General features: G+C 41.5%; 1 protein-coding gene across 1 annotated transcript in view; it reads left to right on the plus strand.

Annotated features, from left to right (window-relative positions):
- ADAMTSL1 (ADAMTS like 1) overlaps positions 1-12,209 on the plus strand; it is a 409,445-nt gene that overhangs the window by 376,482 nt on the left and 20,754 nt on the right. The window contains exons 24-26 of the mRNA XM_011365360.2: positions 2,401-2,613; positions 4,261-4,441; positions 7,354-7,561. Of these exons, the coding sequence (XP_011363662.1) occupies positions 2,401-2,613; positions 4,261-4,441; positions 7,354-7,561 (602 nt within the window). The remainder of the gene's footprint in view (positions 1-2,400; positions 2,614-4,260; positions 4,442-7,353; positions 7,562-12,209) is intronic.

Consider the following 12,209-nt stretch of genomic DNA (forward strand, 5'->3'; position numbering starts at 1 on the left):
TAAGAAATCATTGCCAAATCTAATATTGTGAAGCTTTTCCCTAAGATTTTTATACTTTTAACTCTTAGGTTTAGGTGTTTGACCCCTAAAATAATTTTAATATATGGCATAAAGTAAGGATCCAACATTTTTTTTCACATGTGGCTATCCAGTTTTCCCAGCACCATTTGTTGAAAAGATTGTTCTTTTCTCAGTAGAATAATCTTGTCACCCATGTTGAAAGTCATTTGACCATATATGCAAGAGTTTATTTCTGGAGTCTCTATCCAATTAGTGTGTATGTCTGTCTTTATGCCAGTACCATACTGTTTCAATTACTGTGGATTTAATAAGTTTTAAAATCAGAAAGTGTAAGCTCTTCAACATTGTTCTTTTTTTTTTTTTTTTTCAAAATCGTTTTGGTTATTTGGGGTATCTTAAGATTTTATATGAATTTTAAGATAGGTTTTTCTATTTCTGCAAAAGAACATCATTGGGATTTTGATAGGCATTGCATTGAATCTGTAGTTCACTTTGGGGAGTATTGACATCTTAACAATGTTAAGTCTTCCAATCACGAACATGAGGTATCTTCCCATTTATTTATGTTTTAATATCTTTTAGCAATGTTTTATAGTTTTCAGTGTACAAGTCTTTCCCTCCTTAGTTAAATTTATTATTAAGTATTTTATTATTTTGATGCTACTGTAAGTGGAATTGTTTTCTTAATTTTCCTTTCAGATTGTTCATCATTAGTGTAACATCTGACTCATTTTATTGGCCCAAGTTATCACATGGCCAAAGTCAGGAAGGAGGTGGAGAAGTATAGCCCACCTATCATAGGGGGGCACTGCAAAGTTACATGGCAAATTGAGTCAATACAGGGAAGACTGAAGAGTTGGATTCTATAACACTATATCCCACACTGAGCTTCCTAGGCAGATTTTAGCATTATTTTTTCTAGGGTCCTTCTTCAAAGTAGTCTGCTCCAACCCAGTCAAGCTACACGATTACAGTGAAAATGTGTCTGTGTAGGGGGGAGGGCAAAGATATGAAAGGAATGAACAGACAAAGGAAGTAGGTAACAAGGTACCTAGGTAAATTGCTGGTACCCAGCTGAACTAGTGGGTATGGATATAAGAACACAAGGCAAAGAATAAAAAGGCATGCTCATTGATCTTGGGAAGGTCTCTTAATATCTCTGAGCCTCAGTTTCTTCCTCTGGCAGCGGGCTAGATGATCCCTAAGGGCCCCTTCCTGTGTTGACTCTGCATACTATTCCAGTTCTAACAGTGCTGCCCCAGAATAGAAAACAAGCCAACACTGGAAAATCCCTTCTCTTTACAGACCCATAAGCATACATATCCATGCAGGTGGCCATCTATGTGTCTCATAGATGTCATCATTTACATTGCATTTTATTAATGTGCTTTTTTAAAAAATTCTATACCATGTGGGAATTCTTTGTAAGAGAAAAGATAGTCTTAACTATCTTAACAATCCCCAGAACAGTAGTCACCAAATAGATTTTTAAAACTGAACTGAGGGAAAACCTCCAGTATCTTTAATATTTAATGATTTATCATGTGTTCTAAACTTCCAAATAAATTTTCTATAGAAGCTTAGTTGCTGGAGACACACAGAAAATTCAGCAAGTATTTCAAATTTAAAGAAAATGAGTTTTCTCTCATAACTGCAATCAGTTTATTTTACTAATTCTATGCTACAGAATATTTAGTAGATATGATACCTCATTTTAATATTTTGGAATTTTAATGTATCGAAATATGTTCAACGACCATGTAAAAAAGTGTAATATTGTACATGTCCAATGCAAGCTTGGAAAGAGCTGTCAGAAGGCCAAGATTCTTGACTTATAAAGAAATGAGATCAGTGTTTAAAATTGTTTTCCTAGTCTCTGTTGAAAAATTTTGGCTTGAAAATCATATAAAGAGTAAAATGAAGGCAGATATTAGGCCTTTACCAATTACATTTTGATTCTTAACTATTACTATATAGTATATATTTTTTCCAACTCATTGCATTTGAAGAAGTGATTTCTTTCCAAGTAAAATCAGTGTAGGAACTAATGAACTTGAAAAAAAAAAAAGTTCAATGAATGAATATTAATTGCTTTATTTTTTTAAAGTTAGTACAGGGATATAGATAGCAATAGGCACTTTCCATCTTCCAATAATTTTTACTTATTAGCGAATGAATAATAGTCACTCTCCCAGAATCCTGGAGAATAAAATCATCTCCTATTTGCTTGGGAATGGCAAGCACAAAAAAAAAAAAAATGTCATGGGGAGGGCCATATTGTACATATGGCCTGTAGAGCCACAGAGACTCTAAAACAACTCATCAGGAATGTGTCCTTTTGGGGTTTATCAATAGCTTGCCTCTCCTTTCCTCTTCTAGGCTGCCCCATCAAAGGTCACCCAACCCCCAATATCACCTGGTTCCATGGTGGTCAGTCAGTTGCCACTGTCACAGAATTGACACATCATGTCTTGGCAGCTGGACAGATTCTCCAGGTTGCAAATCTTAGTGGCAAGTCTCAAGGGGAATTCAGCTGCCTTGCTCAGAATGAGGCAGGAGTGCTCGTGCAGAAGGCCTCTCTTATAATCCAAGGTAAGAAACCCTTTGGGTTTTCGATGCTGGGCTTATTTCTTGAACAAGAGAGTCCACCTGGGAATCTAATTCTCTGGTAGACAAGGTGATTTTTTTTATCTCCAGTGGTTCCTAGAGCATGAAAAGTGAAACTGAACCATGTTTTCATACAATGAGGCCCTTCAGAAGAGCCATCAGGCCCCGCTCCAGCATAACCTGGAAATATCAGTGCTGCTTTCATAAATGGGCCCTTCTGCTTATATCATTGCTGCAGCTCAGGACCAAGGAAACATCACCATATAGCAAGGTCAAATGTGTTTCCTTTGTGCTGGGTTAACTAGTAAAAAATACACACACACGCGCACACACACACCTGGTAAAAATATATATATACAAATTTTCTCTCTTGGTTTAGCTCCAAAATATCTCTTGATCTAAACTGCTTGGTTATTGCTGCCTGCCCTGGAGAGTCAGGGCTGGTGTCAGTACCTGCAAGATTCCTGAAGAGTCTTCTGCCGCAGTCACATGCTGGGTGCTTTCCAGGCAGCTTTCCTGTGGCCCTTTCAGAGGACAGACTGAGAAGCCTGTGTGGCTGGTATATTAACCTTCCAGGAACATGTGCAGGTCAGAAAGCCCTTGAGCAGAGCTTGGCAATTGCTGGACCAAGTTATGAATAAGCCCAAAACCGGGTTATTCAGTGTGAGAGGAGCCAAAACCGGCCTTGTTATAGAAACTAAGTGAGGCTTCTGAGTTTTCCCTAGGCTGGTTCTACCTGTGGCCTATGTGTGAGCTTTAGGGAAAGCAAAATCCATATTCTATATGGAGGATTCTGTGGTAAAGGACAGACTTTTGTGCCAAAGTAGCACATAAAAGGGAGATTTCCAAGCACATGGGTTTTCCCTTAAATATCCTTCCCTGCCATTTGGCTTTCCAGACAGGAAAGTAAATGTTCCATTTTCTTGCCAGCCAGCCAGCCATTCTCTGCTGAAAACCAGAAGCCAGTGCCTATCTGCAGGATTTGTAATATACAGCTTTGCAACTAAGCACTCACAATTTTCAACCCACGGTTATTTTTAACCGCTTTCCTACCAGTGAGTCCCAGGCCCCCAGATAGAAAATCCAAAGAAATTGCTTTTCTCAGACATCAGTACATGCTATCTCACGTAAATGAGTACTCTCAGAATAGGGTGGGGGTTTTTTACTAATATCTACAAAGTCTAATTTAAATCTGCACTTTTAAATATGATTAAGTATTTCTGATATTTTTATATCTTTGTTGAAAAATAAAGTCACTTTCTGATAAGCCAGTAGAAAAAAAAATAAGAGCACTTTCAGGAGTATGTTTAAAAACAGTAAGAGCTATAGCAACTGATTAAGTACTCTCTCTCTGTGCCAGGCACTGGGCTAGGTTCTTGACCTTTATTATATCCAGGCCTCACAATAACTTGATAAGTAATAACTAACATGCTCATTTTGTAGTGAGTTAGCTGAGGCCTCTGGAGACCACACGACTTGTCTTGATAGACCAGGAACAGAGACCACTGAGGGGCAGAGGCTAATTCATAACACCCACACACCCGCCTCCTCCCTCAGTGCCCTGCTCAGAAGGAATACAGAGCACGGGGAATAATACTCTGCTTCTCACCTCTGATCCTCCTCCTGTGACAGATTACTGGTGGTCTGTGGACAGACTGGCAACCTGTTCGGCCTCCTGTGGTAACAGGGGTGTTCAGCAGCCCCGCCTGAGGTGTCTCCTGAATGGCTCAGAGGTCAACCCTGCTCACTGTGCAGGGAAGATTCGCCCTGCTGTTCAGCCCGTCGCCTGCAACCGGAGAGACTGCCCTTCTCGGTAAGTGTGGCCGAGGCTGGCTCGGGCCTCCCCACTCGCAAGCACAGGCCCTGACTTTTAGCCAGTTGGTGGCCAGCCCTTGTCTAGACTGTGCAGGGAGAGATGCCAAGTGCAGGTCAGGGGGCCTGCCCTCCAAGGAACTGTTCTCTTCTACAGGCACAGGCTTGTCAGGCCTCTACGCCCTGCAGAAAACATCCCTCAGAACAAGCCTTCTCCCTCAGTCCTTTTGTTCCCTCAACTCTCAGCAAGCTAAGGGCTGCCTGGACATCCCTAGTGCCTGAAAGGCTCTGTTCAGGGAGCGGGAGCATCCCAGGCTCTGGCAAGAGATAGCTCCCATTCTGCAGTAAGAAACTGACTCTCTGTAAGAGAAGAAATGTGTTTGCAGCTGAAGTGCTGAGGGGAAGGATATTGCTGGCCTCTACCCTAACCCCCATCCCTGTCTCCTAAGTTAAAATACCTGTGCTAATCAGTACTCCAGTTTACCTGAAGAAATCGTATCCTCTTCTTTTCCACAAAGAGTGGCGACCTGCTAACGTTGAAATAAGTCGCCATTTCCTATAGTTGCCTCAATGTTAGATATACACTCTGCATTTGAGTCCCTTATAGAGCCAGACTGACACCCACAGTCTCTGCCTGTCACATCTTCCTCCAGCTTTGAGAAGCTGTGAGTCCCACTAAGCACGCCCACTGCAGTGCTCGGGCAGTAGCTAGAGGGATAATTAATGGGCTTAGAATTGGCACCACCATGGCGCCCTGAGTCTTGGGGGACTTGGCTGGGCCATGTAATGCCCCTTTCTACCTATGTAGGACTTTCATACACTACTTCGGCAACCACTTTGTGTTTTGCCAGCTGAGTCATAAGGAGCAGCTGAAACCAGAAGAGACTCAATGAAATATGAAACACACTCATTAATATCAGCAGTTTGACTTGCTGACAGGAAGGTTTCCACGGGAATGATTAATGTCCTTTTATACCCTTCCTGAACTGTAACATAGCCCATGTCTCCCCTCTCTCAAACCCTGCACCCAGCTCCTGAAAAATTGCTGAAATGTATATTTGGAAATAAAAGTTGATTGAAATACAGGCCTGACACTCACCAGGGATATGAGAGACTGGAAGACTGCCCTTGCCAAGCCGTGTGAAATGAAGAAGAGGTCTTGGACATGCCAGGAACTTTTTGATTTGCTGTGGTGATGGTCAGAGTCAATCAGCCTCATTTACATCTGCAAACGAAATAATGGCTGTGTCTGCTTTGGTTTCAATGCCCCCAGGATCCTTCAAAAACCTCACGCCTGCTTCTTAAGTGGCCCTGCTCCTGTGGGTTGGAATTCTGCACACAGTCCTCTCTCCATGCAAATAGCGCAGGGAAGTTGCACCAAACTAAATCAGTCACAGATCCAGATGCAGGAGGAATTTGCTCTCTGTTCCTGTACATGCCTCTCCTGAGAGCCAGATGTGACACCACTGGATGAGGAGGTGGCCACAGGTTCACCTTTGACTGGTTTCCCCACCAGGCTTTTGGGGCACTTCAGCAGCTTTCGCACACAAAAGTGTTGCCCTGGTCATCTTTTTGAAAAGCTGTAGGAAGTCCCGCTTTGACCCAGATAGGACCATTTCATTTAGATAAATTTTTTCTCAGACAATAAAACCAGAGAATTTTTTTTTCTAGATTTTCTATACAGCACCAAGTCTTTTAGTACTATTTCCCCAAAAATGTCCCCCTTCCCCTCCTCTTTGAACCATCCCAGGGTACAAACATGCAAAGAAAACCCCTACATGTTTGTATATGGACCAAGGATTTCAGATGACAGCTCGGTTTTTGAGAAAAGCCATTTGTCACTCTCTTGGTCAGTCTCACTTCCAAGGATCCAAAGTGTAGTTGGAACCTAACATTCTGAGAACAACTACTTTCAGCCCATGGTATAAGATCTATGGTCTGTACTCATGGAGGTAGAAAGTTGCTCCAGAAAGCTAGAAGAACTTGTACATGTTCCTGAGAGATTAAACAAAATCGAATGAGACATGGGTTAAGGCAAAGTAGAGTGAGTACTAGCAGACAAAATGTTAGCCAAAGTGAGACGCAGAGTGCCTCCTGGGTCAGGAGGTGACACAAGCTGGGATCTGTCATCTCTTCTCTACCACACAGTTGGGTGCCATTAGGAAGTGCTAGAACCTCAATGCAGTGCAACTAGCTCAAGGACTGTTTCTCCATCGCCTGCAAGCCCATGGCTTCTGAGGGCAATGTCAAGCGGAGGCATTATTCTTCAGAATATTCTTTCGAGACACACCTTTTTAATCAATTTGTTTCCTGTGGCTGCTGTAACAAATTACCACAAACATGGCAGCTTAAAACAATAGAAATGTATTCTCTCACAGATTTAGAGCCCAGAAGTTCAAAATCGAGGTGTCAGCAGGGCTGCACCACTTCCAAAGGCTCTAAGGGAGAATCTGTTCCTTGGCCCTTGCAGCTTTTGATGGCTCCGAGCATCCCTTGGCTTGCGACCACCTCACTCCATCTTCTGCTTCTCTGGTCACACTGTCTCCTCCTCTTCTATATCAAATCACCCTTTGCTGTTCTCTTATAAGAATACTTGAGATGACATTTAAGACCTACCCAGACAATGTACAATAATCTCATCTCAAAATCCTTAGTTATATCTGCAAAAACCCTCTGTCCAAATAAAGTAACATTCACAGGCTCCAGGGATTTGATGTAGAGTTCTTTTGAGGGGCCATTTTCAGCCTTCTACCCCAAGTATCTACTGAGAAAAGGGCTATGGCCCCCAAATTAGCAGCTGTGTGGTGAGAGCAAGGGGCTGTGTGGGGCTCTTTTTCTGAGAGCATACGGCGTCGTTCCTCTCCCCAAGACCTGACCCTTTGCAGCTGCCCTCATTTCTCTTCCTCTCCGCAGGTGGATGGTGACCTCCTGGTCAGCTTGTACCCGGAGCTGTGGGGGAGGCATTCAGACCCGCCGGGTGACCTGCCAGAAGTTGAAAGCCTCTGGAATTTCCACTCCCGTGTCCAACGAGATGTGCACACAGCTCACCAAACGGCCAGTAGACACTCAGGCCTGTAACCAACAGCTCTGTGTGGAATGGGCCTTCTCCAGCTGGGGCCAGGTGAGAGGGTTTTATTTGAAAGGTAAATCTAAAGGTACTGCCACAGGAGGAAAGTAAAATGCGGATCTTATGTGATCTGTCCTGGAACATGTTCCATGTGCACTTGAGAAAAATGTGTAATCTGCAGTTTTTGCATAAAATGCTCTATAAATGTCTGTTAAGTCAAACTGAAATAATACAGCATTTGAGGCCATTATTTCCTTGTTAATTTTCTGTCTGGATGATCTGTCCATTGAGGTAAGTGGAGTATTAAAGTGCCCAATTATTATTGTATTTCTGTTCATTTCTGCCTTTATGTCCATTAACATTTGCTTTCTGTACTTGGGTGCTCCTATGATGGATGCATAGGTATTTACAATTGTTATATCCTCTCCTTGGACTGACCCTTTAAAATTATGTGGTCTCTCTTTGTCTCTTTTTACAGTCTTTGTTTTAAAGTCTATTTTGTCTGGTATGAGTATTGCTACCCAGCTTCCTTTTCATTTCTATTTGCATGGAATGTCTTTTTCCATCCCTTCACTTTCAGTCTATGAGTATCTTTCAATCTAAACTGAGTCTCTTGTAGGCAGCATATAGATAGGTCATGTTTTTTAATCCATTCTGCCACCCTGTGTCTTTTGATTGGAACATTTAGTCTATTTATATTTAAAGTAATTATTGTCAGATATGTGCTAGTTGCCATTTTATTGATTTTTGGTTGTTCTTGTTCTTCTCTTTCTTCTGCTCTTGATCTCTTTTGCTTTGTTGGTTTTCTTTAGAGTTTTGATTGGATTCCTTTCTCTTCATTTTTTTGAGTATTTTTCTATGTTTTTGGTTTATGGTTACCATGAGGTTCATATATATCCATCTATATCCATTGCAGTCTATTTTAAAATGATAGACATTTTAGTTCAATTCCATTCTAAAAGGACTACATTTTTATTCCCACCTCCACTCTTTATGTTGTTGACATCATGTTTTATATCTTTTTGTTTTGTGTATCCCGATTATTTATTGTATTTATAGTTAATTTTGCTATTGTTTTTTAACCTTCATATTAGCTTTTTAAGTGCTTGATTCACTGTGATTATTTTACATTTGTCTTTAGCAGTAGATTCTTTTCTTTCATGTATTTTCTTATTTCTGGTTATGGTCTTTCCTTTTTTGAAAAAAGACGACCCTTTGACATTTCTTGGAAGGCTGGTTTAGTTGATGTGAACTCCTTTAGTTTCTGTTTGTCTGGAAAACTCTCTCTCCTTCAGTTCTGAATGATGGCCTTGTCAGATATACAATTCTAGGTTGTAGGTTCCTTTCTTTCAGCACTTTAAATATTTCCCGCTACTCCCTTCTGGCCTGAGAAATCAGCCGATAGCCTTACGGGGCTTCCCTTGTATGTGACTTATTCATTCATTCTTGCTGCCTTTAAGATGGTCTCTTTATCCTTAACTTTTGCCATTTTAATTAGACTATGTCTTGGTGTGGGTTTCTTGGGTTCATCTTGTTTGGAACTCTCTGTACTTCCTGGACCTGGATGTCCCCAAATTAGTAAAGTTTTCAGCCATTATTTCTTCAAATATTTTTTCCGCCCCTTTCTCTCTCTTTTTCTTCTTCTGGAATCCCTATAATGCAAATGTTAGAATGTTTGATGTTATCCCAGATATCTCTTATACGATCCTCATTTTTTTAAATTATTTTTCATTTTGCTCAGATTGGGTGATTTCCACCCTTCTGTCTTCCAAGTCATCAATCCATTCTTTTATATTAACTAATCTGTTGTCAATTCCTTCTAATGTATACTTAATTTCAGTTATGGCATTCTTCATCTCTTACTACATTTTTCGATCTCTTTGTTGAAGTGCTCTCTGAGTTCTCCGATTCTACTCTAAAGTTTGTTGAGCATCCTCATGACCATTTATTTGAATTCTTTATCAGGCATATTACTTATCCCTGTTCTAATAGGGTTTTTCTCTGGAGTTTTTTCTTGTTTCTTCATTTGAGGCATATTCTTCTGTCTCTCCATTTTGTTTGACTTTCTGTATTTGTTCCTGAGTTGAAAAAGAGGTCTCTGCGTAGACTGTTGAATAGTTTCGACAGGCCAGTTGTAGTAGGGGCAGTCACATGCAGTGCCTGGTGTGACACCTGTTCTGAAAGAATCGGTTCCTGGCAGCACAGCCTGGTGTGAGCATGCTTCCTTGCCCTTCTAATCCAGGTAGAGCTGTCTGGTGTTGCTGAGGCTGCTCAATGCACGCTTGGTGTGCCCTATTGCTTTGTTGTCAGAGCAGGGTCTGTACAGGGCTGATCTTTGTGCTTGCCTCACAATGCCCTACTAGCTCTGCCCTTCCTTCGGGTGGGACAGCCTTGTGTGCACACACAGTCATACTTTGCTAGTTCTGCACTGTCGCTGGGAAGGGCAGCCCTGCATATGGGCACAGCATCGCCCATGTGTACTGCAAAGTTTTGCTATCTCTGCACTTTATTCAAGTGGAGCAGTCCCATGTATACATGCAGCAGTGTCCCACTATCTCCAGTCTCTCTCCAGGATGGACAGCCCCATGTGAGCACACAGTAGCACCCCACTATCTCTGCACTTTCTCTGGACAGGGTAGCCCTGTTGGCAGGTACCACAGTGTTCTTCTAGTTCCATATGAAGCATCACCTTACCATACCTTCTAGATCAGTCTCAAGGTGGAGGGGCCTCTTGAATGAATGCCGTGGCGCCCTCCTGTTTCCACTGGATCTAATTCCAGGAGGGGTGGCTGGGGAGAAGCTACAGCATGTTTCAGGTCGGCCAGAGAACCCGGATGGAGCTCTCACCCATTATCTACATGCAGGGGAAACATCAACAATGGCAGTCACCAGATCCCCTGGTTCTCAGTTGTTCCCTCAGCTTCCAGATAATTCTCTCAGTTCCCCAGCCTTCTCTATATGGTCTCTCTCGCTTGTTTGCAAAAACTGTTCAATTGGGTCACAGTTGTCTCTTAGGAGGAATTTCTCTAAATATAGATATATATTCGATGAGGGGGGGCGAACTCAGCATCCACCTACACCACCATCTTGGACCCACTAGAATGTTTTAGAATACATGTGCTGTGTTACAAACCTATTGGAGACCTACTGAGCATTTAAGAGCTGCCTGCTAGGACTAATATTCAGCTAGTATCCACCAACTGTGTGGGAACAACCAATGTGGTTGCTGGGCTACTTGGGAGAATGACCATTCTGATTGGTCAGGCGTAGTTTCTGATTGGTTGGTGTCAGAACCATACCATTAAGCTTGGCCAACTGGGACACTCCAAAATAGCGACAAGGCTCTTAATTTTTTGTGTGTAACTGTACAAACTAATGTGACTGAATATTTTTGGGCAGTTAGCATCTCAAAACTTGTTGGAACTGACTATCTACATGTTGCTTCATTCATGTCCCTCCATCCCCAACCCAAAGTGTGTTCTTTGGAAAACAATCACTTGGAACTTCCTATCTAGTTAATGCACTGTGGCTACCTCTAATGAAGATCAAATGTTATTTGGGGGAAATGTGGCCACAGAATTCACTTGTAACGCATAAGCCATTTATGTCCCAGGTGAGTCATGGGATAATGCTCAACATTGGCCAATCAACATATTTGGCCAGAGGCTTCTTTTTAGCACCTCTACCAACCCCCACTTATTTCCAGCAACCTAATGTATTTGCTTCATAATCAAAAAGGCATGAATTCCCCCTGGCCCACACACCTGGGCCATACCATCTTTCTCTTACCTGGAAAAGCCCACTTCTGATAGCTCTCATTTAACCCAAGGCAGCTCTGCTTTTAGGCCCTCAACTTATTGGCAGTTTGTGAAATTACAATTGGGAACAGGTCTGGCTACACAGGGGAGATGTTTCTGCACTGTATCACTGAGGTCACTCAAGGGGACATACAGTGCACATTGATCATTGTCAGTAATTTTTTTTTCCTAAAAGAGAAAAATAGGTCTTTCTCTTTTCCTTCCTCTCAAACACTCCCATCTTATTTCTTTTAAAACCATCTAGGCAAGTATGTCTCAAGCTTTAATGTGAATCACCTGTGGATCTCGTTAACAATGCTAATTCTGATATGGCAGGTCTGGAGTAGAGCTTTGGATACTGACTTTTTTACTGAGGTATAATCGATATGTAACATTAGTTTAAGATGTACAACATAATGTTTCAATATTTGTATACATTGTGGAATGATCATAGTAAGTCTAGTTAACATCTGTCACCATACATAGTTACAAAAAACTTACCTTCTGATGAGAACTTTTAAGATATCAGCAGCTTTCAAATATCCAATATGGTATTATTAACTATAGTTACCATGCCATACATTACATTTCTATGATGGATTTATTTTACAACTGGAAGTTTGTAATTGTTGACCCCCGTCACTGATTTTGCTCACCCCCGAACCCTCACCTCTGTACTCTGTTATCTGTTTTGTTTTTTCGGGGTTGGTTTTTTTGTTGTTGTTTTTTTAGATTCTACATATAATGGAGATCATACAGTAGTTGTCTCTGTCTGGCTTGTTTCACTTAGCATAATTCCCTCAAGGTCCATACAAGATGTTGCAAATGGCAAGATGTCATTCTTTTTTATGGCTGAGTAATATTCCTGTATGTGTGTCTATCACATTTTCTTTATCCATTAATTC

This window comes from Pteropus vampyrus, unplaced genomic scaffold (assembly GCF_000151845.1).
Source record: "Pteropus vampyrus isolate Shadow unplaced genomic scaffold, Pvam_2.0 Scaffold109, whole genome shotgun sequence".
Lineage (NCBI taxonomy): Eukaryota > Metazoa > Chordata > Mammalia > Chiroptera > Pteropodidae > Pteropus > Pteropus vampyrus.